Source organism: Bufo gargarizans, chromosome 8 (genome assembly GCF_014858855.1).
Source record: "Bufo gargarizans isolate SCDJY-AF-19 chromosome 8, ASM1485885v1, whole genome shotgun sequence".
Taxonomy (NCBI): Eukaryota; Metazoa; Chordata; class Amphibia; order Anura; family Bufonidae; genus Bufo; species Bufo gargarizans.
The window spans coordinates 41,985,505-42,006,118 of NC_058087.1; the positions used below are offsets into that span (position 1 = coordinate 41,985,505).

At 45.2% G+C, this 20,614-nt stretch overlaps 1 protein-coding gene across 1 annotated transcript in view; it reads right to left on the reverse strand.

The window, feature by feature from the left end:
- Window positions 1-20,614, reverse strand: part of SESTD1 (SEC14 and spectrin domain containing 1) — a 127,073-nt gene that overhangs the window by 57,374 nt on the left and 49,085 nt on the right. The window contains exons 3-4 of the mRNA XM_044303188.1: window positions 17,874-17,982; window positions 8,189-8,279 (exon numbers count right to left, since the gene is read on the reverse strand). Coding sequence (XP_044159123.1) covers window positions 8,189-8,279; window positions 17,874-17,982 — 200 coding nt within the window. The remainder of the gene's footprint in view (window positions 1-8,188; window positions 8,280-17,873; window positions 17,983-20,614) is intronic.

Below are 20,614 nucleotides of genomic sequence, written 5' to 3' on the forward strand. Positions count from 1 at the left end.
TTCTTGGCAAGAACAGGTCAAGCATGTTCTTTTTTTTTTATCAGTTTGAACCGACCTTGCTGAGAAACCACTGCCATTCCAGTAACGCCCATTTGCCGCTACATGGAAACCTGCCCTAAGGCCTCATGCACACAACTTAAGTTTTGGGCTGCATCCGGTCCGGATGTGGACACATTCGTTTCAATGGAAAAGCACAAGATGCAGACAGCACACCGTATGCTGTCCACATCAGTATGTCCGTTCCACGGTCCATTGTGTGGACAAAAATTGACATTTGTAACATAGCGCGGGACCTGCGAAAGGGAAAATGCAGGATGCACGTGACCAGTATCTGCATTTGCAGATGGTAAAACCGGATACACATGTGCATGAGGCCTAAGGGTGTGATCACATACTGGATTTGTGTCATTTCTTGCCCAAATTATTGTAAAAATGTGGCACATTACCAGTCACAGTTGACTTTGGCGCTGCATCTGAATACAACCTAAATAACCAAACATGGCTCCATCTTTGCTGCGCACTGCCCTGTTCTTCTAGGATCTAAGGCCTCTTTCACACGGGCGTGTCCGGGTTAGGTCCGGATGCGTCCCGGTGCATTGCGGCAAACCCGCGCGAGTAGGAACGCAATTGCAGTCAGTTTTGACTGCGATTGCGTTCCGAAGTTCAGTTTTTATCGCGCGGTGCAATGTGTTTTGCACGCGTATGATAAAAAACCGACTGTGCTACCCAGACCTGAACTTCTTTACAGAAGTTCAGGTTTGGGTTAGTTGTAGTGTAGATTGTATTATTTCCCCTTATTACATCGTTATAAGGGAAAATAATAGCATTCTGAATACAGAATGTATAGTACAATAGGGCTGGAGGGGTTAAAAAATAAAATAAAAATTTGGTGATGGATCATGTGATGAGCGTAGTGACGTCATCAAAGGTCCTATTGCTCACAGATGAGCTGACAGAAGAGATGCCAGCTGCGCAAACAAGTGGATTAAGGCGAGTTAAATTTTTATTTATATTTTTTTTAACCCCCTCCAGCCCTATTTTACTATGCATTCTGTATTCAGAATGCTATTATTTCCCCTTATAACCATGTTATAAGGGGAAATAATGATCGGGTCCCCATCCCGATCGTCACCTAGAAACCGTGCGTGAAAATCCGCACTTGCTTGCGGATGCTTGTGATTTTCACGCAACCCCATTCATTTCAATGGGGCCTGCGTTACGTGAAAACGCACAAAGAGGAGCATGCTGCGATTTTCACGCAACGCACAAGTGATGCGTGAAAATCACCGCTCGTGTGCACAGCCCCATAGAAATGAATGGGTCAGGATTCAGTGCGGGTACAATGCGTTCAACTCGCGCATCGCATCCGTGCGGAATCCTCGCCCGTGTGAAAGGGGCCTAAGAAGCACATCAAAGCTACTATAAAGTAAGGCTAGTTTCACACTAGCATTAAAATCTTCTGGCAGGAGGTTAGGGCAGAGGGACAGCCTGATGGAGTTCATTGGATCAGGCAGAGTCGGAAAAGGGCAAGTTACTGTAATGGAACCCGACGAGGATCTGGCATTAGTGCCGGGATTCGGCAGGATAAAAACCAGCAGCAGGTTTTGTCCGGTCGAATCCTGTCACTAGTGTCGGAAACAGACGGGATCCCTGGAGATGCTCTGGCCTTTTACGGCTATGCTGGATACGATGAAATCCGAAACAGCCTGCAGGAAGAGTAACACTAGTGTGAAACTAGCCTAATACCGATGTATGAGAATGCATTAAGAACCGGGTGGTCTATGTGCTAAACATAAAAAGCCTTGTACTTTCTGCTTTAAGAATTGGTATCCATTGGTTATTAACCCAATCCTTTGTTCTGAGTGTCAAACGTGGAGCGCCGCTGCACACAAAGGAGAGGGTGGAGTGTGCAGAGCACAGGGGCGTTACAAAGGCAGTGCTCCAAGGGCCCTGGCCATCTAACATCTTGACTCTCAGACGACAGGAGAAAAAAGGATCGGGCTGTTGGATTTCAACATGTCTGACCTCTTTGTTCTTACAACAGAAAAGCCGCCAGATAGAGATGAACGAAATGATTCTACAGAATCAATTTATCCAATCAGCAGGGCTCTTAGAATCTATTTGTCCAATCAGCAGAGCTTATGCAAATGAAGCAGCTCTGCTGATTGGACAAATCGATTCTGCAGGATCGTCTCCCTCATCTCTAGCGCCAGATGTTTGGCACTGGCTTATTACCCTCTTCTCAATCAAAACACATGCGGCGTTGAGCATATACATGGATGGGGAAGTCGCTGCTGAGCGCTGACTGTAAGTGCTGATTCAGCAGAGGGCCATCTATAAACATATGACACAGTATTCTCAAACATGACAATCATTATACAAAGCAAAGGATGATGGTAAAAAGATTAAAAAAGAATCTATAAAAACAGAACAGCCTCAGAGATAAAATGATCACCACCCGAGGGGCTTACTTCAAGGGCACCACCATAAAGTCAATTCTTAACCATGAACCTCAAGATGAAATCCCATCATGTTCCCTTAAATATTAAACAACCCAATATTACACAACCTATGGCGATTATTGACTTCTGTCGAGCGTCTGAGGAGCTGCCGCCTTCATCCTCAGAGCTGGTCATGGGGATCTTTCACACTAAAAGAGAAGCCTCGGGGCAAAGAAAAGGCATTTTATCTAAATTGCTGCTATGGGTTGTGTGCGATCTGAGCGACAGGCGGGGTGGCAGCAGCAGTGTAAGGCCTGCGTCTCCTTCATTTATCGCTCTGCGCCTGAAGCAAGAGCCGTCAGTGCAGACATTACTGTGTTAATTCCTTTTAAGAACTACCAGGTCAGACGCCAATAACTGGGGCGATTTCTCAACGAGGGAGGATGAAAGGAGACTGAAACGCACTGTATTTGGAGAGACTCTGGTTCAAGGCAAATCCTGTGATAGGGAATGTCATTTATGAAAAAATGTACACTGCACCCATGAAGCCGAAGCGGGTAGTTGGCGAGGAGGAGTGTACCCAGTTTATTAAAAAAAGAGCATGCCTCTACCTGATTCTAATGCATTTGTAATTGACTTTTTTTGAGCAGTCATCCATTGAGGCGCTAATACGAGCCTTGTTTAACCCCTTCCCTTGATGAATGAGGCTGAAAGCACAATTAAAGCTTGGCCATGCACAATTTCCATGTTTGGAGTGAGATGTTGGATGTTTTGATCCACACGACCGGGAGATTCAGCGGCAGCAGTGCGGGGATCAGAAGTGACGTGGGTGTCGGGTAAGTATAATCTATATAAAGGGGCCCAGGCATTAGGGGGGGTCATCATAGGGGTTGGATAACCCTTTAATAACAAGGCACTTACTAATGTATTGTGATTGTCCATATTGCCTCCTTTACTGGCTGGATTCATTTTTCCATCACATTATACACTGCTTGTTTCCATGGTTATGACCAACCTGCATTACAGTAGAGATGGCCATGCTTGCACACTACAGAAAAAAGCACGCACTCCCGTGGTCCCGGCCAACAGAGAGGCTGGCGCTTTTTTTTTTATAGTGTGCCAGCACGACCACTGCTGCTGGATTGCAGGGTGGCCGTAACCATGGAAAGAAGAAGTGAATCCAGCCAGCAAAGGAAGCAATCTGGATAATAACAATACATTAGTAAGTGCCTTTTATTAACTTTATCTACATGTGCTAAAAGACAAGAAAACGGAGCTCATAGTACCAAAAAGTAAAAATATATTTTATTTAGTTATAACATGATAAAAAGATATACATGTAAAGAAAGGAGTAAATGATATGCCATTAAAAAGTGAATGGGAGCAGAAAAAGAGCGCCACCCCGGGATAGCACACGTATCATTGTAAAGAATATGCATATTGATCAATGGAATATACATGGTAAAATGACCGACCAATGACCAGAGGAAAGTATGACGAATTAAATACACAGGTGAGTCAGCAGTCAAAAATGAACCCACATGGCAAGAAAGCAGGGTTTGCGTTGCAAGTGCAGCATAGAAAATAGACAACAAACCACAATGAAAGCCAGGTATAAAGTGTAACCTGTATCAAATGCCATATGGCTAAAAAGAGGACAGGGACTCACCTGAAAAAGACCATGTGCTATATCACCCAGGATGGCGCTACCCCAATGCGCGTTTCGGCGTGCCTTCGTGACCCCCAGACGAAGGCACGCCGAAACGCGCGTTGGGGTAGCACTGCATGCAGGACTTTTGTCTCTGCTTTAAAATCATCTTCTGAGCGGAAACATAACAGACCCCATTATAGTCTAGGGCCCTTAGGCTCAGTTCGGCTCAGTTATGTGCCTTCTCCGTCCTTTCTGTTCTCCTGCTCCTAAACGGAACAGGAGAATGGAAAGGCTGAACGGTGATGTGAACGAAGCCTAAGAAAACAGTATATAAATTTTGCATTGCTGTAATTGTACTGACCATCAGAATAAAGCCTCATGCACACGGCCGTTGTTTTGGTCCGCATCCGAGCCGCGGTTTTGGCAGCTCGGATGCGGACCTATTCACTTCAATGGGGCCGCAAAAGATGCGGACAGCACTCCGTGTGCTGTCCACACCTGTTGCTCTGTTCCGTGGCCCCGCAAAATAAAAATAAATAACCTGTCCTATTCTTGTCCGCGCTTTTGCGGACAAGAATAGGCAGATACATTATAGGCTGTCCGTGCCGTTCCGCAAAATGCGGAACGCACACGGACACCATCCGTGTTTTGCGGATCGGCGATTAGCGGACCGCAAAACACACAATGGTTGTGTGTATGTGGCCCAAAGGTAACATGTCAGTTTTAGAACACAATGAACCTGGTAAAAACAAAAACAAAAAAATGGCAGAATTGCATTATTTCTAATTTGAGCCCCAATTTGGAAGGGGGGGGGGGGGGAGAGATTTAAAGAATACAAGTTGTCTTACAAACAAATAAGCACCGGGACCAGAACAGAACAGGAAAAAAGTTATGGCTATTGGAAAGCAGGGAAGAAACAAATTAAAAAGAAAAAACGATTTTTGTTAACAACCGCCAGTGCTCCAATGTCTGAAGAGAAGTCACCCCTGGATTTACCATCGGAAGCTCTGATCCTTTCCATAAAACGTTATAAATACATAAATGAGTGAAATTGTCCAACTAGGATCAGGTCTATGATTCCCAGTCACTCCCGTGGAGAATGTTTCCTGCAGAAGCATATATTTTATTTAGGATGTGTCAATGATTTATACAGCTTCAGATATTTCCAGGGAAAATAATCATTCCCATCAGTCTCTGTCTTAGGCTACTTTCACACTCGCGTTTGGTGCGGATCCGTCATGGATCTGCACAAACGCTTCCGTTCAGATAATACAACCGCATGCATCCATTCAGAACGGATCCGTTTGTATTATCTGTAACATAGCCAAAACGGATCCGTCTTGAACACCACTGAAAGTAAATGGAGGACGGATCAGTTTTCTATTGTGTCAGTGAAAACGGATCCGTCCTGGCCACAATGTAAGTCAATGGGGACAGATCCCTGCAAGCAGCGTTTTGGTGTATGCCTCCATAGCGGAAAGAAGGCAAACTGATGCATTCTGAACGGATGCAGACGGTTGTATTATCTGAACAGATCATTCCATGACGGATCCGCACAAAACGAGTGTGAAAGTAGCCTTAGTCAGTGCATGTCTGATTTCTGGAAAATTGCACACGAATGTTATTTTTTTTTTCGTCTACGTTACGTTTTTTTGCGTTCCGTATACGTAACCATTCATTTCAATGGATCCGCAAAAAACAAACAAAAAAACCGGAAGGTACTCCGTATGCCTTCCGTTTTTGTATTTCCGTTCAAAGATAGAACATGTCCTTATGTGTATGGAATGTGCCACTTAATTTTGTTGGTAACATTTTTTTGCACCTGGCAGCTTCTGTGTCACATGGTCTGTTGTGGGTGCAGATCACAGCTTTATCCTACCTCACAGTGCATTGGTGATACCACTGTGGAGGCATGCGATAGCATCGGCAGAAAAGGCTTCAATTTCCGCTTTAGATCTCCGCTGATGGGCAGAGGGTTGCTCTCTGCTTCATGGAACGGATGAGCGTTGGCATGACAGGCGAGAAATACCAGAGAACAAACACCCTGTATATACACACACACATGCAATCGCAAGAACGTGAACTTTTTAGATTTGGACTACCTCTGTGGGACTAGACTGTCTAGCATCCCACATGCATCAATGAGCCTTTGGCACCCATGACCCTTTTGGTGGGAGCCAACTACCTCATACTGGGAACACCACTGAAAGACCTGGAGATTTGGAGATGTTTTGACCCAGTAGTTCATCACAATTTGTCCCTCGTCAGTCGCTCAGATCCTTAGGCTGGCCATAATTTACCTTTACATTCGGAAACGGCAATTTCACGAGCGGTAACATGATAACCCGCACAAAGCACCTCCAGTATCCACCATACCACAAGAACCATTCAGGTCTGTCATAACCCTAATGTGGAGAAAATACTGGAGTCCAGGGAGCGCTCTCATCCTGTCCGACATGTCACACTGGGCCTGAGGTTCAGGATGCAATAAGTCAAGAACCTCCGGCTGATGTATGACTGGTTGAAAGAAACGCTGCTCCTGGCTTCATCCCAAATCACAAAGAAAACCTAGAGACGGATTGCTGGACTTATGCTTCAATTTGGCTTTAATTTGTTTCCGAGTGTAAAGTAAGTTGTGTCCTGAGGGTCTAAATAGAATAAATTGTGGATCTGGTACGCCTCATTCCCGTGTCCTAAGACGGCTTAGAGGCGATTTTAATAATGGACCTCAGATGACTATACTGCTATGTTGTCACATTATCTCTGGTAAATTGTACTACATTTACTCTTTTCAGCTTTCTTCTCTTTCACACTCTGGTTGTAATGTTATATTTGTTACAATGACAGTCAACCACAGAAATTACAGATCTCTGGAGGCAACGGCAATGGCAGACCGAGTCCGAGCTACAAACCACACCGCATTTATCAAAACTGTCTAAAAGAACAATGGTCTTCGTTGCCCATTGCAACCAATAAAAGCGCAGCTCACTTTTTTTTTTAAAACTGTTCAGGTAAAGTTCACAAATAAACCTGCCCAACTAGTCTCTGTCTTCCTACAGAGATAGATAGAGCGAGAAAGAGAGATACTGAGAGAGCGAGGGAGGGATAGAGAAAGAGACAGGAGAGAGAGAGAAATAGAAATAGAGAGACAGAAAGATGGATAGAGAGAAAGAAGAGAGAGAGAGAGAGTGAAAGAGAGAGAAAGAGAAAAGAAAGTGCGAAAGAAAGAGTGGTAGAGAGAGCTAAAAGAGAGAGAGAAATAGATAGACTGACTGTAAGAGACGCAATATCAGCTCTAAAGATGTCTAGTAAGGCCATTGTTTAGTCCCAACGGCCTCAATAACAATAAAGCTCGGCTCGTCTGAAGTCCATGTTCTTTCAGTAGAGCAGCTCCCGGACTCTTCCAGAGACACTTAACACTGGAGGAAGCAGTAGGATGTGATAAGTAAAATACACAGATCCATCCACATGAACAGCAGACTGCGAGGGTGGGGGCGGCGGCTGCCTTTAAAATCCATAGCCGAGAGGACAACCTTAGAAGTCCGACCACTGAACCTGCCATCAGTCTCGAGACTGGGGGTACCCAAGTCCAGTGTGTGAATGGCGCGGTTGTCACCCATATAGTGATCATGGCTCTATTCATTTCTATGGGACTCTGTTATCTCCATAAATTGCATAAAACTAAATGAAGCGGTGGTCACACATGCGCACCAATGCTCCAGTCACACATGGGACTCGCCATGGCCTGTGCTCCTCTACCTTTGTCAGACCCAACACTGAATAGAGCAGCCGTGCGAGACGATCACTAAATTCAAACAGGGATAGGTGACACACATTATTCATGGACCAAGCCCTCCGTTTACTCCTTCCCATAGCAGTGAGTGGGGCGGAGGACCTGCAATCACACTTGCTCGCCGCTGCAATGTCGAGGGCGAGCAGGTAAACAGTAAAGAGAAAGCAGCGCTGGGTTCTCTTCAAACAGCTGATCAGCCGGAGTGCCAGGAGTCGGAGACCCCCACCGAACCTGAGGAGAGGTCATCGATACAGGAGACCGGCCAACCCCTTTATGTCACCAAAACAGAATATAATAATTTACCTGGAGCATGAGAACAACAGTCTTCACTACGTTCCATTGCGACTTTCTTCCATCGACAATGACGGTAAACCCCCGAGCTTTGCATTTGTCACTGAAAAAAAATAAATGTATATATGATTACCGGTATATCTAGTTTTTGTATATACAAAAGTAGGATTTTTCTTAAAGAAATGCTTATGACCACTTTAGTTTTACTATACTTTTATGCCATTATGCCCTATTATCATGCACGCTTCATTGTGGCTGAGGCTGTACATTCCAGGACGGAGGGAACAGCCTGTGCAGTAATGTTCCTGCGGCCATCTGCAGTATACGGTCTCCTCTGGAGAACACCGTACAACGTGCCTCAATGCCGGATTTAGAAGATCCAACATAAAGGCATAATCTGAAGGTTGTCTGGAGAACCCTCATTTTAATTTGCCCCACTAGGGACTGTAAAGATAACAGTGTGTCATACTATATACAAAGAATATGAACCCCCAAATGTAGGGGGTCTCATGTCTGCAACCCTCTACTAATGGGGGAACAAGGGGTCCCCTGACCAGCAATCCTCCATGGTGGTCCCCATTTCTGCTGTCCGGACAGCAGATGTGGGGGGAAAGAAAAGTCGGACATGTTGGATCTGTCCTTTTTTGCTTTGACGAGAGAGAAGCCTCCAAGGGGGGCATCTGGAAGCAGCTTACTCCTCACTCCTTATTGCAAACACATGCATGCTCGGCCAAGTGCACACATGTATAGGGGAGTGGGGGAGAATAGCTTTTTGTGATTTGAATTGGATAGCCAGCTTAAAGGCATTCTCCTTGGATTATTTAAAATGGCTGCGTACAATGTGAACAGGACTGATTGCCACCACTTACAGAGCCGCATGGGGAGGAAGGGGGGAGGTGAGGGGCTGTGGCCTGGCTACACACTATATTCTGGCACTTGCATATACTACATATTGGTGAGTTTTCCTGTCAGGCTGCTCAGTCACGATGGCATATTGTAGGCAGGATCACATCATTACCATCTATTTTAGTGCAATGCAGTGTGTAGTGAGGTGCAGACCCCCTCAGATCCAACCCCCCCCCCCCAGAAACCAGATGTCAGGGCCGGCAGTGGCAGAAAGAGCAGCGCCTCTAGGTGTAACGGCAACGCCCCTGTTGCTCCTAGAGGCTCATTTGCATATATGAAAACTTTATTTTTTCCAGCAATGCGGGCACATATGAACATGGGACCAACACAGGAGCCTTAAGCTGCCAAGCGCACATGTAACAGGTCAGCCAGTGGCATAGGTACAAAACTGCTGACAGATGCCCTTTAAGGCTGCTGACTAGTTAGAGAGCTCTCCGCCTTACAGCAGAACACATATGGAGATTTAAAAAAGAAAATCTGAAATCTGCCAGAAGGAAAATTTTAATGAAACAGTTAGAGAAATGTGAATGTGTATGTACAACCAGCGTACATTTGTTGGGGTCAAACAATACGGCCTCAATTCGCTGGCTTCTCCAGACTCATGCATGCCATTAAAAACTAGCACCTCAAAATACGACACAAAGCCATTTCATTAATTTCCGTGACGATTTATGGCCATAACTTTTTTTTCTTTTTTTTTCCGGGAACATAAACCCTACAAAGACGATTCACCTTTCAAAATCCCATTAGCAAAAATCGCACTTTCTTTTTACACATAATATAATAAGAATCTGACGGCAAAAAACAATCTGTCTATAGACATCAGAAGAAAACAACCCGAATGGTTACGCGCCAGGAGAAATTTCATGGCATCTGGTGACTTGTCCAGATGTTACCTATAATATAGTTGAGGGTGTCCAGGCCGCCGCCACCTTGGTCCGGTACCCCTCATAAGAGGACCATAGAACTACAAAATGTGACTGCTGGAGAAGCTCGGACACAGATTTTGCACCAGGCCCCAGAAACTAGAAGCTGCAGCTCGGTCTCTGTATTTCAAGGGAATGAGTCACGTATTTAATTTTAATTTCATTACATTCTATTTAAGTTTAGTCTTTTAAAGAATACATTTTTTAATGTTGTAGCGATTTATCTGTAAAAATCTTCTTTGGAGGCCGCCATATTGGAGACACGCACTTTCTTCCTGCATAAACAGTAAAGCAAGGTGTGTGTGCTTTATGATAGCTGTAATGCGGCTATCGCACTCACTGGGGCTCTGACCAGTGCACAGCGCCGTACATTGTATAGTGGCAGTGCTTGGTATTGCAGCTCAGCCCTATTCACTTCAATGGGGCTGACCCGCAACTAGGCCATGTGACTGATGTACAGTGAGGTCACATGGCCTAGAAAGAAGTCTTGGCACTCACGGAGCACTGGCCTCTTCTAGCAGTTGATCAGCAGGGGTCCCAGAGGATATAGGTCATCAATATAATTTACCGGATCCCCTTTTAAGGCCTTTTTACAAGGGCTAACGATCAGGGAAATTATCGGGAAGGAGCATTCCTGGGATCACTAGTGCTCATCCCATACAGAGGACATAATTACTGCATGTAAATTCAACCCTCGCCTCCTTGAATGAGCAGGGAATTATTGGGAATGCACGGCTCTGTCCCAATAATTACCTGCTGAGTCGGCCTGTATAAAAGAGGCCTTAAGGCCTCTTTCACACCAGCGTGACTGATTAGGTCCGGATGCGTTCAGGATGCGTTTAGTGAAACTCGCACTATTTTGCAAGCAAGTTCCGTCAGTTTTGTCTGCGATTGCGTTCAGTTTTTTCCGCGCGTGTCCAATGCGTTTTTGCGTTTTTCACGTGCGTGATAAAAAACTGAAGGTTTACAAAAATCTCTTAGCAACCATCAGTGAAAAACACATCGCACCCGCACTTGCTTGCGGACGCAATGTGTTTTTCACGCAGCCCCAATCACTTCCATGGGGCCGGGGCTGTGTGAAAAACACAGAATATAGAACATGCTGCGATTTTCACACAACGCAGAAGTGATGCGTGAAAAACAACGCTCATGTACACAGACCCATTGAAATGAAAGGGTCAGGATTCAGTGCGGGTGCTATGCGTTCACGTAACGTATTGCCCCTTCGTGGAAAACTTGCTCGTGTGAAAGGGGCCTAATAAATTCTGCAGTATGGAGTGTAAAGTCACTGTTGGCTATGCCATCTGCAGTCTTCCACACATTGGGGTATATTTACTAAGCTTAGACATGCCGTCTAGACCTGCACCAAATTTATCACAGGGGCTCAGGCTGGATGGTAAATGTGGTGCTGGGACAGACACTTTTCCCTGTGAAGCCCCTTCCGCTAAGCCATGCCCTTTTCAAGCAAGACCCAAAAAATGGTATAAACTTGTGCCAATTTGTACCCTTTTTTAGACAGATTCTAGGTACACATACATTAGTATATCTGAGCCATAAAGGTAGTAATAAAATAAACATGTCAGGCTTGATGTTATTGTATGAGGGAATCTATTTGGGAAAAAAATTAATTGGTTCCCTATGAGAAGAGTTTTTTTTCCCCAGCTCTAACAAGTTTGCAAAACCCTCTTTACAGACCCCCAGAAGTAATGCAGTACCTCCCATGTCCTAGAGCAAGGATGAGCAACCTCCGGCACCCTAGCTATGGTGAAACTACGACTCCCAGCATGCACACTTGCTTGGTTGTTCTCAGAACTCCCACAGAAGTGAATGGGGCATGCTGGGAGTTGTAGTTTCACAAGGGTTGCTGACCCTCACCCTGAGACTAGGGAGAGGTATACAGAGTCATCTGTGTCTCTAGTGCTTAGCCAGCCACACACACTAGGTAAATGTCACCTGAACCCGACACATTTGTGGTATCCATCGCTGATGAGCTCCTGAAGGTTCTGCCTACTATACTATTCCATACTGCAAAAAAAAATAAAAAATTCTTAGGCCGTCAGTCAGGTAGTCGAAGCCCTATGCATGTATATGGTGTAGAAGCGGAGAGTTTTTCCTAGCGTTAAGTCCGAATGTAGCCTCCAAACCTGAACAGAGTCTTACCTGGAACTGAACAGGCTGGGGCAGTATACAGTAAGTGATGTGAGACTGCACCAGACCGAGGACTGAACGTGACTTTTTTGAGATGCGCCCAAAATATTAGTCACTCAGCTTTTCACACAATAGGAGCTTATAAAAGAGCTTTTTGCCAAGTACCAAACCTGCCCAGACCTGAAGCGGTTTAAACACATTACCACATTCGAGAATAATTAAAGGGGTTTTCAGGATCCCGATATCGAGGTCATTAATATCCAATCGGTAAGGGTCTGACAGCCCACAACCCCACCGATCAGCCTCCGGCGCTGGAACCGGCACTCTGTAGGGGACAGGAAGCACAGCTCAGTTCGAGCTCTAGTGACCGGGATGGGTTACTGCACCTAGGATCCCACTGAAGTGAATGGGAGCCGAGCTGCATTACCCCTCACGAGCCCCACACTTTGCATGGAACAGAAAGCACAGGTCCATTCATCGTGCTAGCTCCAGGGCTGGTGGCTGCAGGGAGAAGTTGGGCCACCACTGACGATAGGCCATGAATATCAGGAGCATACGTGCAATGTAAAATGAATCCCCGTTTAACGCATTTTAAAATGGAAACTTTCAAAACGGAAAAAAAAAAAAAAAAATACATTTTCAATCTCCACCGCTCCCAGTCTGGATCACTCAACCTGTATGTCATTAGTCTTCCATAGAAGCATTGCTCCTTAGGCCTCATGCACATGGCCCTTTCCTGGCCGTGGCCGTATTGCTGCCCGCAAACAGTGGGTCCACAATATGCGGGCACCGGCCGTGTGCTCTCCGCATCACGGATGCAGACCCATTCACTTGAATGGGTCCGCAATCCGGAGCTGAAGTGCGGAACGGAGGCACAGAACCCGACGGAAGCACTACGGGGTGCTTCTGTGGCGTTTCTGTCCGTGCCTCCGCACAGAAAAAAAAACTTGTTCTATTTTTTTGCAGTGCGGACGGATCACGGACCCATTCAAGCTGAATGGGTCTCGATCCGTCCCGGCCGCCGCCGCCCGTGCATTGGGGTGTCGTGACTGCTGGGAGATGTTCTCTTACACCGCTCCAGCACTTCATTACAATCTTTAGACGCTTTTGCCTTTATTTAAAGGGCATATCAGGAAAATGGTGAAGTCCACGGTGTCTCTGTTAAAACATCATCATTTAATAAAATCTATTAAAAAAAAATTATAAATCACATACCATGAGTACCGCAGGATCGGTCTATGCGTTTCAAACTTGAAGGGCTTGTTCTTAATCATGACCCAACTGAATACATGGTGACACACTAAGATTAACCCCACGTGTACTGCAGTGGGAAAAAAGCATTAAACTGAGAAGCTTGATCTATTGCTACATTTTCTTCCACTCCAGTACACTTGGGGTTAATCTTTTTGACTTGTTGATCAGCAGCACTTGTGTACCTCTGATTATGTGACTTGTTGCATATTTTAAATAGTGTTTTACCATGTATTCAGTTAGGTCATGATTAAGTACAATCAAGTTCGAAACGCGTAGACCGATCCTGCGGTACTGTACTCATGGTATTTAATATATATATTTATATATATATATATATTTTTTTTTTTATGGACTTTATTGAATGATGATGTTTTACCAGAGACACTGTGTGCTGGTCGTCATCTTTTCCCATTACGTATTTCCTGGCTCCAGGTGTCCGTGCACCTGCAGTGTCCTGTGGCCGCGGGGCTGAGCGGTGTTTTTTAAATTTTTTATGCTTTTTACATTGCAGGAAAATAAAAAGTTGCTCATAATGAAAATCAATAAAACATATGATGCCCTGATACCAGACCCCATCTTATGGTCCCTGGACATTCACTTTCGGGTTTGTTCCGACACAGCAGGGAGCTTCCTCCCCACCTGTGTCAGTGTAGTGATGTGTGAAGGGGGCTCCCTGGCTAAGCCAGTCCACTCCCCCGTCACATCTGATGTAGAGACCGGGAAGGGGGGCTGGCTTAGTCAATGAAGTGAGACAGTTGTTTACTCCATTCTTGAAGGCGAGGTAATCAAAAAACAGCAAATCTGACAGTTTTTTTTGTTTTTCTCAGAGTTTACTGTGCAGCATAAACAGCAAATGTCAGATTGTTTAGGGTCTGACCACTGGGATCCATAGCCATACCGTTCCTGGGTCGGTCCGCGTCACTCTCAGTAAGGTGAATGGAGAGGTGATCTGACAAACGCACCACCACTCTGTTTAGACAGAGAACTCGCAAACCAGTGATCTGACATATACCACCTATCCTGTGGATAGGGTTGGGAGATAAACCAGTGTCTACGATATACTGCGGTATGAAGAAATGGCAAAACAGCCGACCCTTTGAGGGGGGCGTCAGTTTGCCACACGGCATAGGAGCCTCTGGCTTCCGTCCCTGACATTCAGCCTTGCAGGCCTCAGGACGGTAGGCTGAAGCCGATGAGGCGGTAGAACGGCGCAGGCGGTCGTAATGACTTTATCTCAACCTTGTGTGCCAGGTCACAGGCAGCGCGATGACATAGGCACAGTATAATGTTTTATTGTGACCTCCACACCGTACAATGTCTCCTTGTGGCCCCCCATACAGTACAATGTCTCCTTGTGGCCCCCCATACAGTACAAGGTCTCCTTGTGGCCCCCCATACAGTACAATGTCTCCTTGTGGCCCCCCCATACAGTACAATGTCTCCTTGTGGCCCCCCATACAGTACAAGGTCTCCTTGTGGCCCCCCATACAGTACAAGGTCTCCTTGTGGCCCCCCATACAGTACAATGTCTCCTTGTTGCTCCCATATGGTATAATGTCTCCTTGTGGCCCCCCCCCCCGTACAGTATAACGTCTCCTTCTGCCCCCCCGTACAGTATTACGTCTCCTTGTGGCCCCCATACTGTGTAATGTCTCCTTGTGGCCCCCATACTGTGTAATGTCTCCTTGTGGCCCCCATACAGTACCAGGTCTCCTTGTGGCCCCCATACAGTACCAGGTCTCCTTGTGGCCTGCCATCCCATCCAGTATAATGTGTTACTGTGGCCCCAAGTGTTTTTTTTTTCTTTTTAATGGGTATTTAAAATCTATCTATATCGTTATCAAGATAAATTTCTTAATATTGTTATCCTGGGAATATTTTCGATATCGGCCAACCCTTCATGGGATAACCCCATTTAAGACCTGATAAACAATTGTATGTGTACCTGTTCTCCCTTTCCAGATAACCTATGGGTAATAATAAGATTTTCACCTAAAACTTCAAGTCAGGATCAGTGCAAAGTATTATTATGGGATGCATCGCTGCAAATGCTTGCAGGCTTCCATGACATTGGCCGCTCCATTCTGTCACATGCCGTCGTATGACCTTCTCCTGTCCTCCCAGTCTATACTGGTTGGCTTTGCTCTCTGATGCAGCTGCAGTCCTGAGGGCTGTTCAATGTCATTTATGATATTAGAGGAATATATCGTCCTCTGCCAGGATAAAAACCAGAATGTATGAATCTGTGGTCGCCATATAAAGGCATGAGACTCCAGGGCTTCTGCACTTGACAGGGAACCAGTGTGACTAATATCCTGTATTATTTCTAATAATATAAAATACTACACTTGGAACAAAACAAGTCTATTATCTGATGATATCCATGTGTCAGAGTCATTGTCCCTTCCGGACAGAACACCCCCCTCACTAGGAACAATGATACCGTAATCTTTATGTGCAAAAGAACAATACATGGAAAGTGGGGGATACTGTTAGACCTACATCCACAAATAAAAGGGGAGAGACCTGCCTATTACTGGTCCTGACATTCCAATATAAGTACCTGGCAGTGTAGGCAGTTGAGGAGATGTCCCCGCGATTATTGGTTTTTCAGATGGGGTGCTCCGTTCCCCCGTTCTGGTTTTCTGCCCTATATCCTAATCCAGACCATCGGTACAGGGAGGAGATGGCCGTGTTCCTCAGGGGGCGTCTCATGCGATCCGCTGCAATTGGCCATCTCACAGCCAGGGAGAAGGAGACGCCCCCTGAGAAACACAACCGTCTCCTCCCTGTACCAATGGTACGGATTAGCATACAGAGCGGGAAATGGAGCAGCCCATTGGGAAAAAAATAAGCGCGAGGACATCTCCTCAACATGCCCTGCAGTGCCAGGTACTTATAGTGGAATGTCAGGACCGGTGAAAGGTTCTCTTTAAGCAACGTTCAAATAGTTTTTTTTCTATTCAGCAAATGGGAAAAACTCCCAGTGTATACGTACAAAAGAGGCTGTGATGGAAGCGGATGCCTAACGTTTGCATCCGTCACCCACAGGCTAGAATGGCGTCCATTTATCGGATACAACATGAGAACTTCAGACACATCCATTAAGCGGATGCCTTTAAATGCATCAATCACCCATAGGCTATAGGAGATACGCCATCAGGATATATATTACACAATCAAAGGGTGCCCATAACATACAGTGGCATCAGTCACCTACTGTACAGGTTACCATGTTTAAAAAATGTTATTTTATTTTTACGGGACTTTGGGGGATGAAACAGCTGAGACTACTGCACCAGTCCATTCTTTATTCATTTTTATTTTTGGTATTGTACTGACGCATACTGGCCGGAAATAATTCAATAACTGACCATGACAAATTAGAAAATAGATTAGAAGGCAGTGGCTATAATAAACGGACACTAAAAAGCAGAGAATATTATAAACTTGAAAAGGGAACATGTTTAATTCTCTGAAGAGAATTAGGTTCACAAGGGCCTATGTACTATACAAAAAAACCAAGATTAAATCAAAAGCAAACCAGATTCCACATAACATTTTTAGAGGCTCTTTAGAAATCTCTAATATCCCTCTGGACTAGTCTTGATAAATCTCCCCCGCTCTATTTCATAAAACATAGGGGGAGATTTATCAAAACTGGTGTACAGGAAAACTGGCTTAGTTACCCACAGCAACCAATCCCATTCCACTGTTTAATTTTCAGAGCTCCTTTGGAAAATGAAAGATGAAATCTGATTGGTTGCTATAGTAAACTAAGCCAGATTTATCTCCCTCATAGAGTTCATGATCTATGCTCAAGGTGGATGCTGGTAGACATAGTGCTCGTCAGAGGTAGAATCATGCAGGATTGCATTAAAGGGGTTCTCCCATAAAAAAAAAATATATAACATTTGTAAAACTTTTGTAATTGTCATTTTGTTATTAAAAATGTAGTCTAGCTACTGAGTTATTCTAGGAAATCTATCTGTATAGCATGCTCCCAAACACATTAGAAAGTGGCAGGTGCGGCTGACCCCTTTACAAGCAAACACTACATTTCGGAATACTCCCTTATGCATGTACTCTTGTACTGCTGGCAACAAAATATTTCCGTTTTGGCTTTGCCCAATTTACTGCCCCATCATAAAATTTATACAAAGGCAATCCTGTCTGAAAGATTGTTTCTGGATAAATAACGCGACAGCTCAATGCTCAGTCACCCTGGATTTATTAAGGAGGATCGCTGCCAAATCTGGAACCCGTCCATCCAGGTGATCAAATAAGGAGTTAACAGACTGAGACGGGTTTTTCTTCTACGGCTTGAATCCTGGAGTCTGGTTTCATCCAAGTAAAAAGGAGACCTGCTGAACAGTCCCTAACCACAAATCACCTTCTAAAAAGCTGGAGATGACTGGCGCTAAAGTTCACTATAATTTATTCATGCCAGAGGTAAAAGTCACCTTGGGATGCTGAGCAGGTAGTCCAGGGTGACGCTCAGCTCATCCATATTTGTCTGTTCGGAGCACAATGGGATTGTCAGAATGAGGCCGCTTCTTCTGTCCTTTCCGCCTGTAGAAAGAAGGCACAATGTTAGCAGCGGGAAGGTGCCCTTTGCGTCTGCTGGGTTCACCTAAATAAAGCTGCCTTTATAGGAAGAGAAAAGTGGAGCTTGCCCTGCGACTAAAGGAAAAGTTATCTGGAAGAAACATGCGGGTCATAAGACATCATTTGTAGAAGAATAATAAAAAAGCTTCAATAGACGAAACCTTTCTAGGTGCAGGAAAGTAATATTCCTATGTAATTATGGAAAATATGAACAAGGACAAACAATGGATGTTCTCCTTATTCTAAGTAAGTATGCGAGAGACTTTAAGGGGCATCTGTCAGCAGTTTTGTGCCTATGACACTGGCTGACCTGTTCCATGTGCGCTTGGCAGCTGAAGGCGTCTGTGTTGGTCCCATGTTCATATGCGTCTGCATTGCTGAGAAAACCGATGTTTTAATATATGCAAATGAGCTTCTAGGAGCAACAGGGGCGTTACCATTACACCTGAAGGCTCTGCCCTCTCTTTGGAACTGCCGAGTCCTCTCCCCTTTGACTGACAGGACTAGGACTGATGATGTTTCCACTGCCTGGTCCTGTCAAAGTGGAGAGGGTGCAGAAGTTAGAGAAAGAGCAGAGCCTCTAGGTGTAATGGTAACGCCCCTGTTGCTCCTAGAGGCTCATTTGCATATATTAGCACTCAGCAATGTGGACACATATGAACATGGGACCAAGACAGATGTCTTCAGCTGCCAAGTGCACATGTAACAGGTCCGCCAGTGTCATAGGTACAAATCTGCTGACAGATGCCCTTTAATTCCTTTATGTTAATAAGACCAATGCAGGGTGTCCTGCCCTCGGGAGTCAGTTGTCATCTATGGGGAACGCGGTGGTAAGTGCTAAATTTTTCCTGCAGCGCCACCCCAGGCACTAAAGCCCAACAGCAAACACTAAGGCCATACATTGCCATGTTGTGGAAACTTCTGCAACTGGGAATACATTGGGTTGTTTCTGTACCACGTCCATTCATTTCTGCAAGCCCCATAAAGTTGAATAGAGCGGTCTCCGAAATGTCTGCTACAAATCTGCCAGACGCGCCAACAGCCTTATGCTTCATGCACAAGGCCTTGACCGTATATTGGTCCACAAACAACGGATCTGCAAAAAGTGGATGTGTAAGAACCCGTAGAAATGAATAGGTCTGTGTGCTATTCCCACAAAATACGAATAGCTTACAGATAAAAAATAGGGTGGTAGGCATGAGGCCTAACACCGTTCCCACGAGAATCAATGGGGCATCTACGCAATTTACAGATATGCCGGGTCCTCCAGAGCGGAAGATACTCTTTCTAGCCTCTGTCTTCTCTGGCCAATATACAAGGGCACTGAACAGAAATCTTTCCTCCATTAGTCGGGAATTCCTAAAGATGGACTGCTCAGCTTTCCTGACCTGCCTGTTTTAGCCACATGCCATTGATGTACATGTAGATGGCACTCGGGTGGGAACCGGAAAGCGTCAAGGACAGGAGATGCAGCGCCGGAACCAGGAGGCTCTGACAAGGTGATAAGTGTTTTTGCCTGGCCACCCTTCAAATTATTCAGATATCGGACAACCCCTTTAAGACAAAAGTTGCTCCGGAATTCTTATTACATTATTAATAAAGACGTGTCAGGAGTGGTGACAGGTCCTCTGTGATTGCATTCGGGCATTTTTCTCTACACCAGACAAGCCCTTGAAATGGAAACAGCATCTCTATGGTAATCACGGTACATATCTAACCAGCGCTCTTTTCCCTAATGGGTTTGGGCTGTTACCTAGCAACAGCAGAAGCCGCTTGTGAGTGACAGGGATATGTGTGACCTTGTTCTGCATAGTTTGCCACAATTCTGAATGGCTGTGAATGATACAGAATTACAAAAGTTTTTGACTTTTTCTTTTCTTTTTACAAATCTCTCAGTATAGTTTAGAACTGTAAACCTACAAGAAGGTGGGGTCCTCTATGTCTAGAAGAACCAGCAGAGAAGAGGGTTCTTTACTGTAACAGCAGAGGCTATGGAGCTCCCTGCCAGAGGAGCTTATGATGGTGAACTCTCATAGTTTAAAAAGGGGTCTGGATGCATTTCTGGAGTGTAATAATATTTTAGGTAAGGCCACGTTCACATCTCCGGTGAAGGTTTCCAGCAGGCTGTTCTGGCAGAGATTCACCTGATCTGGCACTGCCGGATTCCACAGGTCACCGCCAGATTCCTATTGATTATAATGGGATCCGGCAGTGATCCGACCGATTTGCGACATAAATGCCAGGCTTTGGCCCGCCAAAATCCATTGCATACAGCGGCTTTTGATCCGCCAGACAGCCGGCATTTGTGCCGGATCCTCCTGCGGCAGATGTGGACATGGCCTTATAGTTATTAAAATTCTGGAGAAGGTTGATCCAGGGAGTTATTCAGATTGCCAGAAGTGGGGATGGGAAGGAATTATTTCCCTGACATGAGTTCAACTGGATTCTACCTCATGTGGGTTTTTGTCTTCTTTTGGATCAACTTTCCAGGATGATAGGCTGAACGTACCATATGTCTTTTTCCAGCATTACAAGTTAAAGGGGTTGTTCCACAAAAAATATTCTACATTTTTCAAACCAGCTCCTGGATTCTGAA